At 40.2% G+C, this 17484-nt stretch overlaps 1 protein-coding gene across 2 annotated transcripts in view; it reads left to right on the top strand.

Annotated features, from left to right (window-relative positions):
* The window catches only part of GC5 (golgin Putative 5), a 67730-nt gene extending 53121 nt beyond the window's left edge, over positions 1-14609 (top strand). For both annotated transcript variants that reach the window (XM_077363170.1, XM_077363177.1), the window contains exons 15-20: positions 3175-3292; positions 3478-3704; positions 11877-11936; positions 12178-12291; positions 14046-14120; positions 14211-14609. In XM_077363170.1, the coding sequence (XP_077219285.1) occupies positions 3175-3292; positions 3478-3704; positions 11877-11936; positions 12178-12291; positions 14046-14120; positions 14211-14246 (630 nt within the window). In that variant the 3' untranslated portion in view covers positions 14247-14609. The remainder of the gene's footprint in view (positions 1-3174; positions 3293-3477; positions 3705-11876; positions 11937-12177; positions 12292-14045; positions 14121-14210) is intronic.
* The last annotated feature ends 2875 nt before the right edge of the window (positions 14610-17484 follow it).

Raw genomic sequence — 17484 nt, 5'->3', positions numbered from 1 at the left:
TAGATCCTGAAAGACACAATGTGATGGGTATAAGAGAACGAGTAAGCTTAATTAGACATAAGATCAAAAAGAAATTTTGGAGGAAGTAACCCATAAGATAACGATATGTTAGAACTAGGATGTGCAATACCAACTCTAAAAACTCAATTACTGAGGGAGCATATTGGTAGAAAGTAATGCAATACTTATATTGGCGGAAGTGCCAGTGGGAGTAGAAGGAACCTGAGAAGTCTTCTGATTTTTTTTATCAAGTGTTAATATTCTTCTCCCATAGGAAAGGGACAACTGGGAATATAATGTGGACAACAATGCATCCTTTCTCTTCATTATAAAATACTTCATATGCCCATGATGGCTTACCATGTGCATCCCAACAATTATTTACTGTATGATTGGTTAGACCAGTGTTTCAAAACTCGGATGCGGATCAAAACGCAATTGAAGAAAATCCTAGTCAACTCGGCACGACGCGGTCAAGTACTCGGTTGACGCGGCTGAGTACTTGGTTAAAGCGGTTATAACTCGGGAGAGTCAAAGGAGTTCTTATTGACTCTGTAGGGCAAAACACGGAACGCGGCCAAGGGAAAAGGGGGTCGACTCGGGGGAGTCCACGATGATGTGGGGTTTTTTTTTAAACTATGGGTTAGACCGCAATGAGTACACTAAGTGCCTCAGCCTCTTCTACGACCTCCCCCTGAATCATGGCCACCAAAACTAGCAGGACCATAATGATTACCTCTTCCCCCTTTACCACAACCACCAACTCCATGACCTCCATTGATAATGCGAGTAGATCTACACTAGTGGTAACATTAGATGGAGTTCCACTCAATGCTACTCTGGAGGTGAAAAAGTATCATTCAATAGGGTTAGTCTTTGCTGTCCAAATCTGAGATTTCACAGGCTCTTGTTCTGATCATAATCTAGAGAGAAATTTCACTACTCTAGAGCCTTCTCATCGCTGCATTTGAGTAGATAAGTCACTCGTAAGAGGTTGATACATGTTGGACTCCTCCTACGTTCCTTTTAGAATAGCATAATACTCTCCAACACCTTCATACCTACTAATATTTCTTGATACAGTTGGTGAATGCTTGAAACTATTTTATCAAATGAATACAATACAAAAGAGTCTCCCAAATCTCTTTAGCACTATCCATATCCAAAAGCATTAGATTACTGCTAGTAGAGGTCTAAACTATTCTAAAGCCATGTTAAAATTTGGGCGTTTTCTTATCCCCACTCATTATATGAAGATATACCAAGGGAAGGTATTTCTTTTGTAAGATACTTCAATTTTCCCTTTGCGGTAAGGAGAACTAGAATAGATTAGGACCACTGTTGATAGTTGATAAAAGTTGTCTGAAGTCCAAGAAATCCTGATAGACCTGACACACCTGATTTCATCAATTTTGCCATCCATTATAACCCAAAGAAAAGGAAGGTAAATCAGAAAGAAATTAACTTATTATTATTATTTTTGAAAGATAATGACTTTCATTCCAAGCAGAAACAGTGGGGGACAAGCTATCCCCAGAAGAAAGCAAGCCGAGTGGGAGCCTGTGATGTACAATAATCAAGAAAGACAAATCCCCAAAAAAAAGGACAACGAATAAGACCCAGACAGAGAGTCAGAATGCAACACGAAGAGGCATATCTGACACCTTCTGTGGGAGGATAATGGAGGACCTCAACCGAAGGCAGATTCACTCCATCCTTAGCTAAACGATTGGTTTGTTCATTGGCGGATCTTGTCATATGTTGGATTAGAGGACCAATAACCCAAACCACATCCCGAATCTTATCAGTAATATTTTCAAGCTTCCACAGACCCCCTACATTTATTAGATGCCCAAGCTAGCACGTTTAGCGAGTCGCCTTCAATGATGATAGGGCCCAAGTTGTCTTTCATATACCATCTAAGAGCAAATAATAGAGCCTTTGCTTTGGCTTCATTAGCATCACAAAAACCCGCCAGACCCGAGAATGACATCAATATTACCCCATTAGCATCGCGAATCAATCCTCCAAATCCAGCCCGATCTGGGTTGCCGATAGAGCTTCCGTCAAAATTTAGCTTGACCCAACCCACCAGCGGAGCTTGCCACTTGGGGGAGGTTTTCACCTTTCTTTGGAGGACAACACAAAGAGATACAACCTACCTCTTTGCCTCTTTGGGGGATCACACAACAACCAATGTACTTTCTTCCCAAATCAAAACAACAAAACTCAACACACTTCAGTCATGATTTCAACGCTTGATTCCAATGTGAAAAATACACACACATCATATATGATTCTTCTTTCTCATTTGGATCCACTAAAAGGTGAAACCAATAAGTACAAACTCCATTGGAATCATAGGCACATAGCCAAACATTGTGGTGGCTTCACAACTTGAAAACCTAGGTATGTTTTTCATGATATTTTCAACTTTAAAAAAATCTTGAACTGCGATATTCATCCATCTGCTTTCAGTGAATGAGTCCTCTGATTCGAAACTCCACCGGGGATTAGCACTTTTGGATTTCACTAAGTTCTTGTCGTCTGAATATTGAACAGAGCAGGACTGAGAGGGGGGCAGTTGAGGAAGGCCGCTTAGTCCTCTTCCAATGGTGGGGACCGTAAGATTCATCTTCCGAAAGTCCTCCACTTGCAATACAAATGAAATGTTGGAAACATGTATAGCCAATGGTTTACATTCAACAGGAAAATTACATCAAATTGGTGCACCCTTATGGTAGTTGCTTGATAAAAAAAATGTCTTTTGTCATGCAAAATAGTATATAACCAGCAATTGCAGATATTAGTTATTCATGGTCACATTGCACAAAAACCATCCCGGTATAAAATTTATGTAATCTATATGGGAAAATTACCAACAAGAACCCCTCTCCCCCCTTCTTTGGTGAAGATCCTATTATATTTTCCATGGTAGAGAGAAAACATATGAAGACATTGCAATGTTATTTCTTTCTCTTTTCCAAGTTCTTGCTCGCATTACTTTGTTTCAGAAAAAAAGTCTAGGATGATAATCTAATAAGTAATAATCTATACTCTTTGTGTACATTATATGAAACTTTTTTGCAAGGTTTTGCATATGGCATTTGGGTTTGATGAACTTCTAATTTATGCTCCAAAAATGACCTTGATTTGAATTTCATCAATTTGCAGGAGCTAGAACGAGAGAGGACTGCTAGGTTAGATTTGGAAAAGATTGCTCATCTCAATGTATCTGTGACAACCACTCAAACTCCGACAACTAAGCACCAAAGTCCTTATATTGACAATGGTAAACTTTAAGAGTGGATACTCCATATTTCTTATGCATGATGATTTACTTTTTCAACTCTTTCTTTGCTTTTCTCGTTGTTCTTCTTGATCGTTCACATGATGATTTGCTAAGTCTACCAGTCAAAGTTCATCTAGTCTTCCTACATCAAAGAGTGGTCATCTCTTTCTTTAAATTATTGGCAGGAAATGCATCCATTCGGAAACTTTCAAGTGCTGGAAGCATCAGTAGCATGGAGGAGAGCTTTTACTTGCAAGCATCTTTAGATTCATCTGAAAGTCTTTTCTCAGAGAGGAAAGTTGCTACCGAAACACCTATGACCCCCTATTTTTTGAAGAGCATGACACCTAGTGCTTTTGAAGCAACTCTCCGTCAGAAAGATGGTGAAATCGCATCCTACATTTCCCGTTTGGTATGAATTATTCATATTTCTTATTTTTCACTCATTAATTGAAAGGTTTGAGTGTGGGTTCAAATGCAGTTGAAGTAACAAGCAAACATGACTTTCATTTGGCATGTTTGTTTTTTCTTGAATAAAGATTGTAGTTCACATGATAGATTTCTTGAGAAGATTAAGATGGTAATTCCATTGGAGTGAATCTTTGTATTGCGATAGATGTGAAACATGGAAGTTTTGGGTTTCTTTTGAGCTAAGTTGTGAGTGTTTTTCTGTTCTGGCTCTTTTTTGGACATTCTGGCAGGTGTTTCAGTAATTTCAAGTACTACTGTCAGAGTGGATCTTTCTGATTTTTTTACTGGAAGAACCATTATGAGTGATTTGTTTCATTGTTCTTCTAGTCATTTCCTTTTTTATTTTTCTGGCCCTTCCCTGTTAGCAGTTTCCAATAATGACATGCATTGAGGGGTTTTTGTAAGAACTCCTATCAGTGTTAGGTTAAAAGTATAAATGTATGAATGCTCTCGTTTTGGAACAAAGATTGTTAGTCTATTCTTCCAAAATTCTAACCCTTTGTTGGAGGCCACTATATTCCATAGATATTTTTTACAATGGGTTCTTTCTACTATTCTATTCTCGGCCTATAGACCTCTTTGATTTCGCTTTTCTGAATTAGAATTCCAAAAAGGTGAAATGTCGTAATTTACTATCTGGGTTGAAGAAGCCGAATTTTCAAATAAATAGAATTGACATATTTATTGAGAGTAACTATTTTAAGAGTTACTTACCAAAATAAAAGAAAACTATTTTAGGAGTTTCTTAACCTTTCGTATTGTCTCCATAAGTTCTCTTGTAACATCATAACATATTCATTTACATGAGAGGCTTTCCATTTATTTCCTATATTTTCTTTTTTCTTTTGGTACTTGAGTTGTTATTGGGTTTTACTTCTAACTCTGGAGACCTTGCACGGTCATGTCTTTCTCTTCAATTACAGGCTGTTGATGGTTGGGATTGTGCATTTGCATGGAACAATGACTACATGGTCATTGATTGAAGTGATGACAAAAGATGACATAAGACTATTTACCTCTAAGAGAAAAATCTCAGCACGATATAATGCATTAAAATTAATGGTCAGTTGCTTGAAAAGTTATTCTATATCATGAAAATGCGGAAGTATCTACTCATAACAGAATCTTAGGTGTCAAAGTGTGGATATCGCATAGTTAAAAAAAACAGGGATTTGCTATATCTGAAACTTACGGAATATGGTAAATATCATAAAAGCAGATGTAGTAGGAGTTGCGAACCACACTGTACCCAACTTGGTTTTGGAAAATATGGCACCAAAAGTTGTAGAGTTAGTCGTCTTTCATATCAAGCCATTGAAGCAGCTTGCCGCGCTACAATCAGACAATTCCATCCTGGTAGCACACAATTCTGAAGTATTAGAATAAGTCGTTATTATAAGGGTATAATCGTCCATGTATCTATTCTCTCTTTAATATATATACATAAGTGAGGGGGAGCTCTCCCTAACTCACAGTTCTCTTCTGTAATTCTTCTCTCAACATGGTATCAGAGCCCTAGGGTTTTGGATCCCTAGGGACCACCGTCGAACTCCTTCTCCTCCTCCTCCTCCTCCTCCTCCTCAGTCTTCTTCTTCTTCCCTACCCCCATCCCCCCTCCGCCGCCATCAACCTCCCACCCGACCCCCGCGGCACCCCACCTTTCCTCCCGACCCCCGCCTGCAACCACCCTCCTCTCTCTACCCCTCATGGCCTCCCCTCCAGACCCTCGCGGCCTCCCCACCTCCAATCCCTACCCCTGCCTACAACCCCCCTTTCCCACTTCCAATCCCTACCCCCGCTGCACCCCCACCTCTCATCCCGGCCCCGCGGCACCCCTTTCCTCCCTCCTGACCCCTGCCTGCATCTCCCTGCGGCCACACCTACGTCCCTCCCGACCCCCCTTTTTTTTCCCCAACCCTCAATAGCAAAATAACAAAATAAAAAAAAATAAAATTAAACAACCAACGAAGGGAAAACATCAAACCCTAACCCTAGCCTATGTCTTAAATCCTCTATTCTTGATCTTCTTTTCTCGTCCACTGCTTCGATCTTCGACATCTATGGCTATCTCTGTCTGCTCCTCCTTCATCATCGGAGCCGTAATATGATATCTTTTCTTCATTAGTTGGTTCCTCGATTGGTTTTCATCATTTATTTTCCTGATTGTTTGGGTGTTCTCCTTTCTTACTCTTTTGTTATCACCATGGATCCACCTGTCATTGTAGATCCCTCCATTGGTTCGACCACTGAGGTCCGTGCCACACCTCCTCCTTCGGGTTCTTCATTAGTTTCATACTTGTCACATTTGGACGGTACTTTCCCACAGATGACCCCTGCTAAGTTAGATGGAACAAACTATTTATCATGGAAGCTTGCTGTTGAGACATATCTCCTTGGTCGGGGTAAGGTTAGTCTTATTCGTCAGGATCTTCCCTCTGCTAAGGATCCTAATGCTCGTTGGGAGCAGGAGGATGCTTTGATTCGCACACTTCTTTGGCAGATTATGACGCTGTCTATTGCTGCCACGATGATGCTTCATCCCACCTCGAAGCAGATCTCTACTCAGGGGTTGATAACCTCACCCGTATTTGTGCCTCGTTCTCTTAGTGGATGTGTCTCCGCCGTGGTGATAGCTAGATGTTTTTATGCCTCTTACCTCCAATATTGCAGTTCTTCGCCGTTAGCGGGACCAACTTCGTGTGGTCAACTATCTTGACAGTCTGAGCTCTGAGTTCACCCATCTGCTTCATCAATGGATCTATTCCGTCCCTTACTGAGGTCTATTCACGTGCCCAACAGTGTGTTGGCGAGACTTCACAGGTCATTTCTTCCGACAGCTCTGCTTTGGCTGCCTACGACAGTGGTAGTCGCTCTGTTCTAGCGGCCATATCTTTGGCCGTGGTCTAGGACGTGGCTGTGGTGGTGGTCTTGTTGGTGGTGGCCGTGGCCGTCCTTATTGTACTCATTCTCTGCGTTTCGCTCTTTTCATGCTGAAATTAAGACTCAATATAACTGCAATCTAAAATGTTTATGCACCGATAATGCTCGCGAGTATTTCTTTGGCTCATGGATTTCAGGATTATCTATCGATTCATAGTATCCTACATCAGTTTTCTTGTGCCTACGCCTCTCAATAGAATGGTATTGCAGAAAGAAAACTACGTTACTTACTTAAGGTGGCACGCACCTTAATGTTACAGATGCGAGTCCCGAAGTTATATTGGAGCGATGCTATTTTGACTTCATGTTTTTTTGGCTAATCGTCTTCCATCGTCTGTGCCTCGTGGTTTTACATCCTCGGTGAGATCCATTTCCTCTTACTCCTCGAGTCTTTGGGTGTGTTTTGTGCACCATTTAGGCCCTAGACATGATAAACTTGATCCTCGTTCTGACCGCTGTGTCTCTTTGGGCTACTCTCGTACCTAGAAGGGCTATCGTTGTTATAGTCCTAGTCTCCGTCGCTGATTTGTCTCTACGGATGTGACATTCTGTGAGTCTGAGCTGTATTTTAGCCCCGTGTCCGAGTCTATCCCTAAGGTCATTGAACCAGTGGTTTCAGTTCATCTTCCAGTCCTACCAGACTCCGTTCTGGTACGACCTTCGTCACTTCCTGAGCCTATGACTGTCCCACCCATGGACGCTCCTCATGTTCCTTCTTCGGAACCGCAGCTTCCCACTGTCCCTATAAAGTAGTATCAGTGATGTCGGCGCATTGATGGTCCACCACCCACGCCTCCCGAACCATCGGCTTCGCGGCCAGAGATCCCAGTTTCTACGACTCAGGTATCCTCTTTACCTACTTCAACTGAGCCTTCTGATTCCCTCATTGCTTCGCACACTCGTTCTCATTCTACCGCACATCCCATCTCTCATTATGTTTCATATCCTTCTTTCAAAAGCTTTGTCTCTTCTTTGTCTTATATTGTGTTACCACAGTCTATTGCAGAGGCTCTTGCTCACTCGTGATGACGTGCTGCCATGGACTTAGAGATGGGTGCTCTTCATGTGAACCAAACTTGGGATCTGGTCACTCTTCCATCTATTGCTTAGCCGGTTGGGTGCCGTTGGGTGTTCTCAATCAAGTACTTGCCTGATGGTACTATTGAGCGCTTAAAAGCGTGCTTGGTATCAGACTTTTGGAGTTGACTATACAGAGACTTGCTCACATGTTGCCAAGATACCCTCTGTTCGTGTGCTCTCTCTGGCAGTTAATCAAGGTTAGATACTTCATCAGTTAGATGTGAAGAATGCATTTCTTCATGGCGACCTCTCTGAGGAGGTGTATATGGAGCAACCTCCAGGGTACGTTACTCAGGGGGAGTTGTCCTCATATGTTTGTCGCCTGAGGAAATTTCTATATGGTTTGAAACAGTCTCTGTGAGCATGGTTTGGGAGGTTCAGTGAGGCTGTCATGCGTTTTGGCATGGAACAATGCTTTGTAGATCATTTGGTATTCAATCATCAGTCCTCATCTGGTTGTATCTTGTTGATTGTCTGCGTGGATGACATCATCATTACGTGCTGTGGTTCAGAGGGTACACAAAAGTTGAAGACTTTCTTACAGAAAGAATTCTCCGCCAAAGATTTGGGACGCCTCTGATAATTTCTTGGGATAGAGGTGGCATATTCTTCTCGAGGTCTATCTCTATCATAGAGGAAGTATGTTTTAGATTTATTGGATGAGACAAAAAACCTTGGAGTGAAACCTACATCTGTTCCTTTGGATTCTAGTGTGAAACTTGCTCCAGAAGGAGAGTTGTTGAAAGACCCAGGCAGACATAGGAGACTGGTTGGGAAGCTTATATATCTTACGGTTACTCGCCCAGACATATCGTATGTTGTAGGACTAGTCAGTCAATACATGAGTTCCCCACGCACCTCACACTGGGCGGCAGTAGTTCAGATTCTTAAGTATTTGAAGGGTGCACCAGGAAGGGATCTATTATTCAAGAGACATGGTCATATGAAGATTGAAGGGTTTTCTGATGCTCATTGGGCTGGATCTCCAGCAGATAGGAAATCGACCACTGGGTATTGTACCTTTGTAGGAGGTAACCTAGTATCATGGAGAAGTAAGAAGCAGGATATCATCGCTAAATCAAGTGCTGAAGTTGAATATAGAGCGATGGTACATACGAGTACAAAGCTCATTTGGCTACGATCACTTTTGTCTGAGATTAGTATCGTCTCATCTTCACCTTCACAGTTGTATTGTGATAACAAGGCTGCAATACATATTGCAACCAATCCACTTTCCTATGAGCACACAAAACACATCGAGGTTAAGTGTCATTTTATTCGTCAAAGGATCCAGAAGGGAGAAATATGTACCGTATTCACTCGTTCTGCAGATCAATTAGCCGATATGTTCACAAAGTCATTGGGAAAGGCTAGATTGAGTGATATTTGTAACAAGCTAGGAATGTATGATATATACTTTCCAGCTTGAGAGGGAGTGTTAGAATAAGTAGTTATTATAAGGGTATAATCGTTCATGTATCCATTCTCTCTTTAATATAAATACATAAGTGGGGGGGAGCTCTCCCTAACTCACAATTCTCTTCTGTAATTCTCTCTCAACATGAAGAAATTGTAAGATATGGGGGTTGAGGAGCAAAATGAGGAATACGCCCAAGGGGTTCGCATTTGATTAGCTACTTGATGAGGCAATAGCTTACTAAGGCGATAATCAATAGCTGCTCTGAGAGCAAAAAGGGACTGAGTTGGTTCCCCCCTCCCCCTTCTATTAAAGAGAATCGGTAGTCCTATCCTAAAGAAAGTCTTATTTGATTATGCATATAAAGTGCCATTAGCCCTGATTCATGTATGGAACTATGAAATTCTCTAAATCATGTTGCATGGTTGAGGCTAGCATCGAGAAGCCCGGAAACAAAGCATCCAAGCCATGTTAGACCAACACTCGGACATATTAGCTGATATCAGGGTCACCCTCTATCGCATCGGCAAGCACATTGAGGTTGGGGTTCCTGGGAACGCGACGACTGCTAGGAATACCTGCCTATCCTATCCGCCAATTCAAGGAGAGGATTGTAATTGAGGGTTAGGTCTAGACGATTCAATGGAGGGGCCATGCATTATTTTTTAGGATAGCTTAGTGCGAAATCTTGAGGTCTACAGATTTGGTGGTTAGTGTGGATGTTTGGGGATTTTATGAGTCTGAGTGGGTTGAAAACATCGACCATTACGTTGAGTGGAAAGAATTTCCTGAAGAGAAAAGGGGTTAAATTTGTTACTATGAAACTAAAGGTTGCTGCCCTTTTATGGTGGAAACAAATCCAAGTTGGGAAAACTCAAAGAGGCAAGCCCAAGATTGACAACTGGGCCGAGATGAAGAGAAAGTACTTTACCTTTTAACTTTAGGACAACTCAAAAACAAGATGGTGAGAACGTACTTGCCTTTTAACTTTAGGACAACTCTTTCTCAGATACTTTTGGGTTGCAAACAAGGAGCTAGGTTTATTAGGGAATACATAGAGGAATTTCATCTCTTGGCCCATACCATTATAACTGAGGATGGAGAGCATGTTACAACTCGATATGTTAAAAGGTTACGCTTTCGGCTCCATGAGTTGATCTCCCTTCACACTCTTCTCATGGTAGATGATGTATTTCGACTAGGTTTGAAAATCAGGATGATTGCCCATCGATCCCTATAAAGAGTCACTGACAGAGGTCTCTGTAACACAACAAATAGAGGCCTTGTTGCTGGTCGTTCGAATCCCACTCTTCCTCCTAAGAGCACTGTTACAAGACCACCTATAGATGAGGTATATACGGGACATGGACTTCGGAACCAAAACACAAAGTATTACCTTCAAAATTTTCAAGTGTGGTTGGTCACAGGTCGTCTAGTTGTCTCCGTAGGGCATTCAATCCTCAAACTAATTTAGTAGATCTGGTAGATGAGAGGATGTAATGGCCTTTATGCTGGAAGCAACCCATTTATAGGAGTGCTCCCCATGAAAAGACTGATGAGTAAGCTCTTGAGGGCAAGCATGATGAGGCCACATTCGATGGGAATCACGATAGGGTAGCTTGTACAATCCATTGCTTGATGTTGTCCCCCAAGATCCTAGAGACTAATACTTATAGATGGTTGAGGAGTAATATATTCCACATTACTTGTACTGCAGGTGAGAAACTTTGCGATATTATTTATAGTGAGAGTACTGAGAACTGGTCTTGCATTAATGGTCAATAGGTTGAAGTCAACGACTGAAAGTTGGCTCGACCATGCAACAGTGCACGGTTAAGAACCGATGTCTTGTGAACTTTTTCATTGGAAATGTTTACAAAGACATTATTTGGTGTTTGATGTTGCTCCACTAGAGGTGTGCCATATTTTATTGGGTTGTCCATGGAAATATGATCGTAAAGGAGAGAAGCACATATAGGCCATCTAAGGTTGGACTGACACATCCGACAACAATGAATGAGGGCACTAATCCAAATGTAAAGGAGTTGACGTTTTTGAGTCTATAAGTTCGAGAACGCTTGCAAAGAGTCTAAGACTATATTAGTCCTTGTAGGAAAGGAAGAGGTCGAGAGTTTCCCCATTCCTCCTAGTGTCCGACCATTATTGGTGGAGTTTAGAGACCTGATCCTGGCTGTACTTCCTGCTGGATTCCCTACTTTGTGTGTTACATGACATTGTATTGATCTAATCCCAGGCAATCGTTTACCCCATCTTCCTTATTATCAGATAAGCTCCATTGGATATGAGGAGTTACATCAACAAATTCTGTATTTATTAAAAAAAGGGGCTTATCCAAGAAAGCATGAGCCCGTGCGTTGTGCCCACTCATTCTACTCCCAAGAAATATGGTAGAGCATGTGTCACTGATCGTGCCATTAACAAAATTACTGTTTAGGTTTCCAATACCAAGGCTTGCTGACATGTTAGATATGTTAAATGGTACTTTCTCTTTTGCTGTCGCATATTGTTTCTTGTTTTTTATCATGCTTTTGTGAATGTTTGGCAATCACATCATTCTCAAATCTGTTATCTTGGTATAAACCTTTAACAGGCTTTTGAACTTCTCTTCTTATGCGTACATTACTTTCCTTGATCTTCAACTTCTTTATATTTCAGGAATCATTGGAATCTATACGCAACTCACTTGCTGAGGAACTGGTTAAGATGACGGAACAGGTCAGTTTCCATCTGATTTGATCCTATGGTGCTGTTATGCAATTCTGTTTTTTTCTTTTTAATTAACGACATGTTCATTTGAGATTATGACAACCGATTGTGAGCCCCAACCTATTATTGGGCTCAAAATTACCTTTAAATTTGAGTCCAATAATATGTTTAGGGCTGACAATTGGTTGTCATAATCTAAAACGAACAGGGCATAAGCATAAAATTCAAAGATGTTGGTATCTGTTTGCAGTGTGAGAAATTCCGGGCAGAGGCAGCTATGCTACCTGGCTTGCGAGCCGAGCTAGAAGCACTAAGACGAAGGCACTCCTCAGCCCTAGAGCTTATGGGTGAACGCGATGAAGAGGTATTTGTGTGTTTCCTGTGTGCTTCTAAAAAAGCATCATTCTCCAGGGAGATGTGTGCAATTCAGGGTCAAGCACCTCAAGGCTCATAACTGAGTGTTTTTAGCCACTTGGTTGCATTCTTTTGCTTCTAGGACCCTTTAGGAGGTGATTCCTACACAGCGTGGTGTTGTGGGTCCAACTTTTACAGTTGGTTCTATCATATATGCGATGGAAACTCAAAAGTCACACTAGCACAGGGTTTGAATGTATAAAAAGCTTGATAAGATCACATGTGCTATGTTTGGTTGATCATTTTGGGGAGATCATTGGAAGGTGATCTTCCGAAGATCTGCCCAAAGCGTGTTTGGTTGCCATTTTGCATTAAAAGTTCCTTTGATCACCAGACATCTTCTAGACATCATTATTGCCTTTTTTTCCTATGTGGTGCCTACGTGGCGGCAATGTTCCCTCCTCTAATCTTCTCCCCATGAATTTGGGTGGGAGATTAGGAGAAGATTCTTTTCTTATTCTATTTTCTCTCTTTCTCTCTCTTCGCTTTTGGTAATGACACTCCTACATCTTCCACTAATCTTGTAGCGGATTGCCACACAACCAAACAGTACTTTCCACTCTTCCTCTAATCTTCTCCCCATCTTCCAGGCTTGGCTAATTCCCTTTGACTTCTTCTCCTAAACTCCTAGCCAACTTCAAGCAACCAAACAGAGCAATGGAGAAATGAGCAAAGGAGAAAATATAATTAATTGACAATAATAAATTAAACATAACACAAAAGTACACGTTCATCTCTCTCTCTCTCTCTCTCTCTTTACACACACACACACACACACACACAGACAAAAACAAAACCACCTCCCTTCACTGATGACTGAAGTTCACAAAGTCTCTACCTTAATAGACTTAAGGGTGACCAAAGCATATTAAAGTCTGCAATCAGTTTATCATATTATCTATTTATATTAAACCCCACCGATTAATTCCATTACCAGTAGCTAGGTTAACAATCTAAACTCAGCTTGGTTCCACCAGTGACAAGATCATTTTTCTAAATAGTATAACACTAATACATAGTCATGAACTCCATTGTTGGCAACCTAACATGATTGAACTGTTCCAATAAGCAACAGCATTTGACAACCTAAACTTATTGTCACAAGGAGCGTGCCTGAAAGCCTATCTTTTCTATTGACTTTATCTTCTTGGAGGTCATATCTGTGATAGTCACTGCCAAATTCTATGCCTTTAATTTCTTCAGCCATATTAAAAGAGGTGCACTGGAGTTGGGACCTATTAGAGGTGCACTAGAGTTGGAACCTATTAGATTTAAATATTTTTGAGCTGAAATCTGCGGTTTTACCATTTTTCCATTGATAATTTGAGAGCTTCATTCCATTTATGAGAGAATTTCTGGTTACTAAATTGATACACCTTCGGCCATTAAAAAAATTGAGACAATTTCACGGCACATAAAATCAGATCTAGTTACAATATAGTTGACAGCAGAGGCTCAATAAGTCAGCGGATTATTTTACATAAATGGATGCATTTTCATTTAAAGTGGTGAACAGAAATTTGCTTCAATTATCACACTAAAATTTTGGCTTGCTGAAACTCGATTTAAGAACTTGGAGAACTGCCAAATCAACTCAAATTAATTTAATGGGTTAACTCAATTAATACAAAACTTAAGAATACTTTGTATCTCAATCAAAATTCTTGTAGCAATGAGGATTACAGCATAAGCATTTCTGTGCAGTTGGAAGAGCTCCGAGCTGATATCATTGACCTCAAGGAGATGTACCGGGAGCAAATAGACTTGCTTGTGAATAAGGTCTGAGTAACTTCCTAACAACATCGTATATGTTCTATTTATATTTTCTAATCGGATTTCATCTAATCATTTTGCGATATTCATTAGCAGATACATGTGTTGAGTTCTTCTGTTGGCGCTTCTTAATTGTTGAGAGTCGAGACTGCAGTGTGGCCGCACTTTTTTGATCCAGTCAGGTTCACAATAAGGGTTCATATTAATGGAATTATTCCAATCACATGCTCCAAAGATTTCCTTTACACTTAACATTTGAACATTCTATAAGCCTTTTTGCTATCAAGGCATTGCCCTCATGTAAACTGCATAGTCTAATGCCCTGAAGCAAAACCCTGTGTTGTATAGCCTTATGGAAATGAATGTTACCAAGTTGATTTGATAGTGTTATTTTTCCCCTGTTAGCTTGAAAAGGATTTTTTTTAAGTAATGTGAATATTAACAAGAGAATGTGGGCCTTTGCCTTTGTCCAAACCACTTGATTATGCTGTGTGATTGGGCTATTTTTATTCATTTCTATTACTTACTGAAAGCAAATTATCAAGAATCAGGTGGTAGCATGATAACTGAAAGTAATAATAAGCTATTTAAGGTCCTAATGGGTATGTGAATCCTATAACTGTAGTTTCTCTTGCTGGAATACTTCCTTGAGAATGCTTATGTGATTGCCATCTTTGCCTACCTTGATTACTCCACATGGCAACAGACCTAAAAAACACTTGAACTTTGGATGATAGCGAGCACGAAAGCCTGTGGCAACCCAATGATCTTCATTGCAAACCATGAGTGCTTGTTTTGCCATCTTGACTATTGTACACTGGCGTCATCCATATTTTTGCGAATTTAAGTTTTGCCAAATGAATACCTTCTTCTTTTTCTTCCTGTTTTGCAGGTAAATGGGCCGAGGGCAACTGAAACCTCCATATTTAAGTGAAGTTTTGTCAAATGAATGCATTTTTCTTCTTCTTATTTTCCATCTCCCTGTTATGCAGGTAAATCGGTCGAGGCCAAGTGAAACCTGAAACTTGTTAACCTAATCCTGTGACCGCAAGTTAATGAAGAACTTGAAAGATATTTGAAAATTCAAGTAACCAAGTAATTTCCAAGTTCAGAAGTTCTTAAATGCATTAATGAATGCTATATCTATAGCCCAGATAAGAATATGACCGTTTGAGGGTAATTTGGTCATTTTTGAACTGAAAAAGGACAAAAACAAAACTAGCCGTTATAACTTCAACGGTATATTTTTCGCAGACCCAAGGAGAGGAGGTGTTCCGTCACAGAGCATGGACATAAATAGCCCGTGATGATCCATATTTTCAGCAATTAGATGATCCTAACTTTTCAAATTCAAATTGTGGCCTCTAGATGTACAGGTCAGAAAAAAAAAAAAAACAAGGTGAGATAATCCTCAATGTACACGTGGCATATATGCTTGGTGACACCGTTGATCTGATGAGCCATCACAGGGCGAGTCAGTGGGTCCCGGTCTGATCATCAACACAAAAATCAGCGGTTTAAAGTGAATCTTTAGGATGCCTTTTTTCACATGGAGACCAGCCACATTATATTTAATGACAAAAATACTCATGTGTCATTGATAAAAAGACAAATGTATCCCGATTTAATCAAAATAAGCCAATTTCTCAATTCCCAATGCAATTTGGGTCGGGTCAGGTTAAGCTTTTACTAAAAAAATGAATTGAAACCAACCTTTACCCGACCCCATTTATTGTAAAATCTCAAATCAAATTTCCAAAAGTTGGTATTACCCACAATTTTTGAACTTCTTACAAAAATGGTTTTATCTTTGATTTGGGTAATATGGTAAGAATTAAAGGTGTTATCTGTTATGTTTAGCTACACAGCACACACCATATCATTTCAGACATTTAGATGCCTGATGATGGAATCATCCTTGATGGTTTCTTTAATGGATTAGGAAACCACATCCATAAGTAGGAGGCAGTTTCTATAATCTGTTCCAACTCTAACCAAGCAAGAAAATGGCAAAGGTAGATGATAGAGCTTAAGATTGATTTTAGCATCTCAGATTAGAAGTGGATTTCATCCATGGGGAGGTGATTAAATATTTTATTTGTTATTTATATACCATATATAATTGGATGCATCATCTAAGAAAGGATGCCTTTGAATTTAATTTAATCTATCATTTGGTATCAGAGCTCGTTTGCTTAATCGACTTTGGAGATGGGAAAATGATATTAAAAAAATAATGAAGATACTGGAGTTTTTAAATGGGCAGTGATAAATCGACTCCCTAGATGGATAAATCGACTCCCCATGTGTCTATCTCTTTCCTCTTTCTCTTTCTAACCTAGAGGAGAGATAAAGACACATGGGGAGTCGATTTATCAATTTGGGGAGTCGCTTTATCACTCCCCTTTTAAATTAGTAACATTCAAGATCTGGTCAATGTGATTTACGTGCAAAGCATGAGGCCAAATGATGGTTGTGGTTATGAACTAAAATTTGAAAACGGAATGATCAATTTAATTAATGAATTTAAAATATTTGTACAGCTACATTTAAATTCTATTCTATACTACATTTCTTTTTTCTGTGCATGCATATAGTAATATATTTCGATTTATAAGACTTCTATAATGTGCCGTCCAACCAAATTACGCTGGGGCAATCCAAATGAATGGCTTGGATCTTCGAACAAGCCACAATGTTAGCATTTTTCTGTTGAGGATGTTTTTATATTGTGGACAGAAAAGTCATTTTTACAATCAGCAGTAAAAGTCAATTTTTAGGAATTTTGTTTTTGTTTTTGATGGGTAAGCTGGGGTTAGGCAGACCCCTACCAGATATATTAAAATAGAGAGAAAGATACAACATGAAGAGCAAGGAAAACAACCCATAACACATATGAAGGGGGAACAACAAAAGAGAAGGGACTCAAAAATGAGCCAAACAGCATAAACCAAAGAGACAACAAATCAACCAAAGAAAATAAAGGCACCAACAATTTGCAGCAAGAGGGACCAATCCCAACGAAAGCCAATGACCAAGACCGTGGAAACCCAGGGGATAAAAGAGAGGACTCTAAGATCGCTTCGGAGAGAAGGGGAGCCTGCTAGAAGAAGATGCTAAGAGGAGCAGGGAGGGGCTCTTGGTCTTCCTTTTTTAGACAAAATGCCAGGGTCCTGGATCAGAAGCCATGCCATGGATCTCAGACTTCTCGGGTTGAGGGAGATCATCAAAGGTGGATGGAAAGAGATCCAAATCTTGCAGGGCCAAAAATTTGTTGATATGAGGACGAATTTTTGGGCTGGCTTCACATCGTTTTCCTTTAGTGATTTCACTGCTAACAATTTGGGCTTTTTTCTGAGAAGAAACAACA

This window comes from Tasmannia lanceolata, unplaced genomic scaffold, assembly GCF_043159265.1.
Source record: "Tasmannia lanceolata isolate RefF3 unplaced genomic scaffold, GAP_Taslan_0.1 ptg000003l, whole genome shotgun sequence".
In the NCBI taxonomy this organism is placed as follows: Eukaryota; Viridiplantae; Streptophyta; class Magnoliopsida; order Canellales; family Winteraceae; genus Tasmannia; species Tasmannia lanceolata.
Note: the sequence above shows the minus strand (reverse complement) of the source record. Positions and strands in the feature narration are given on the sequence as shown.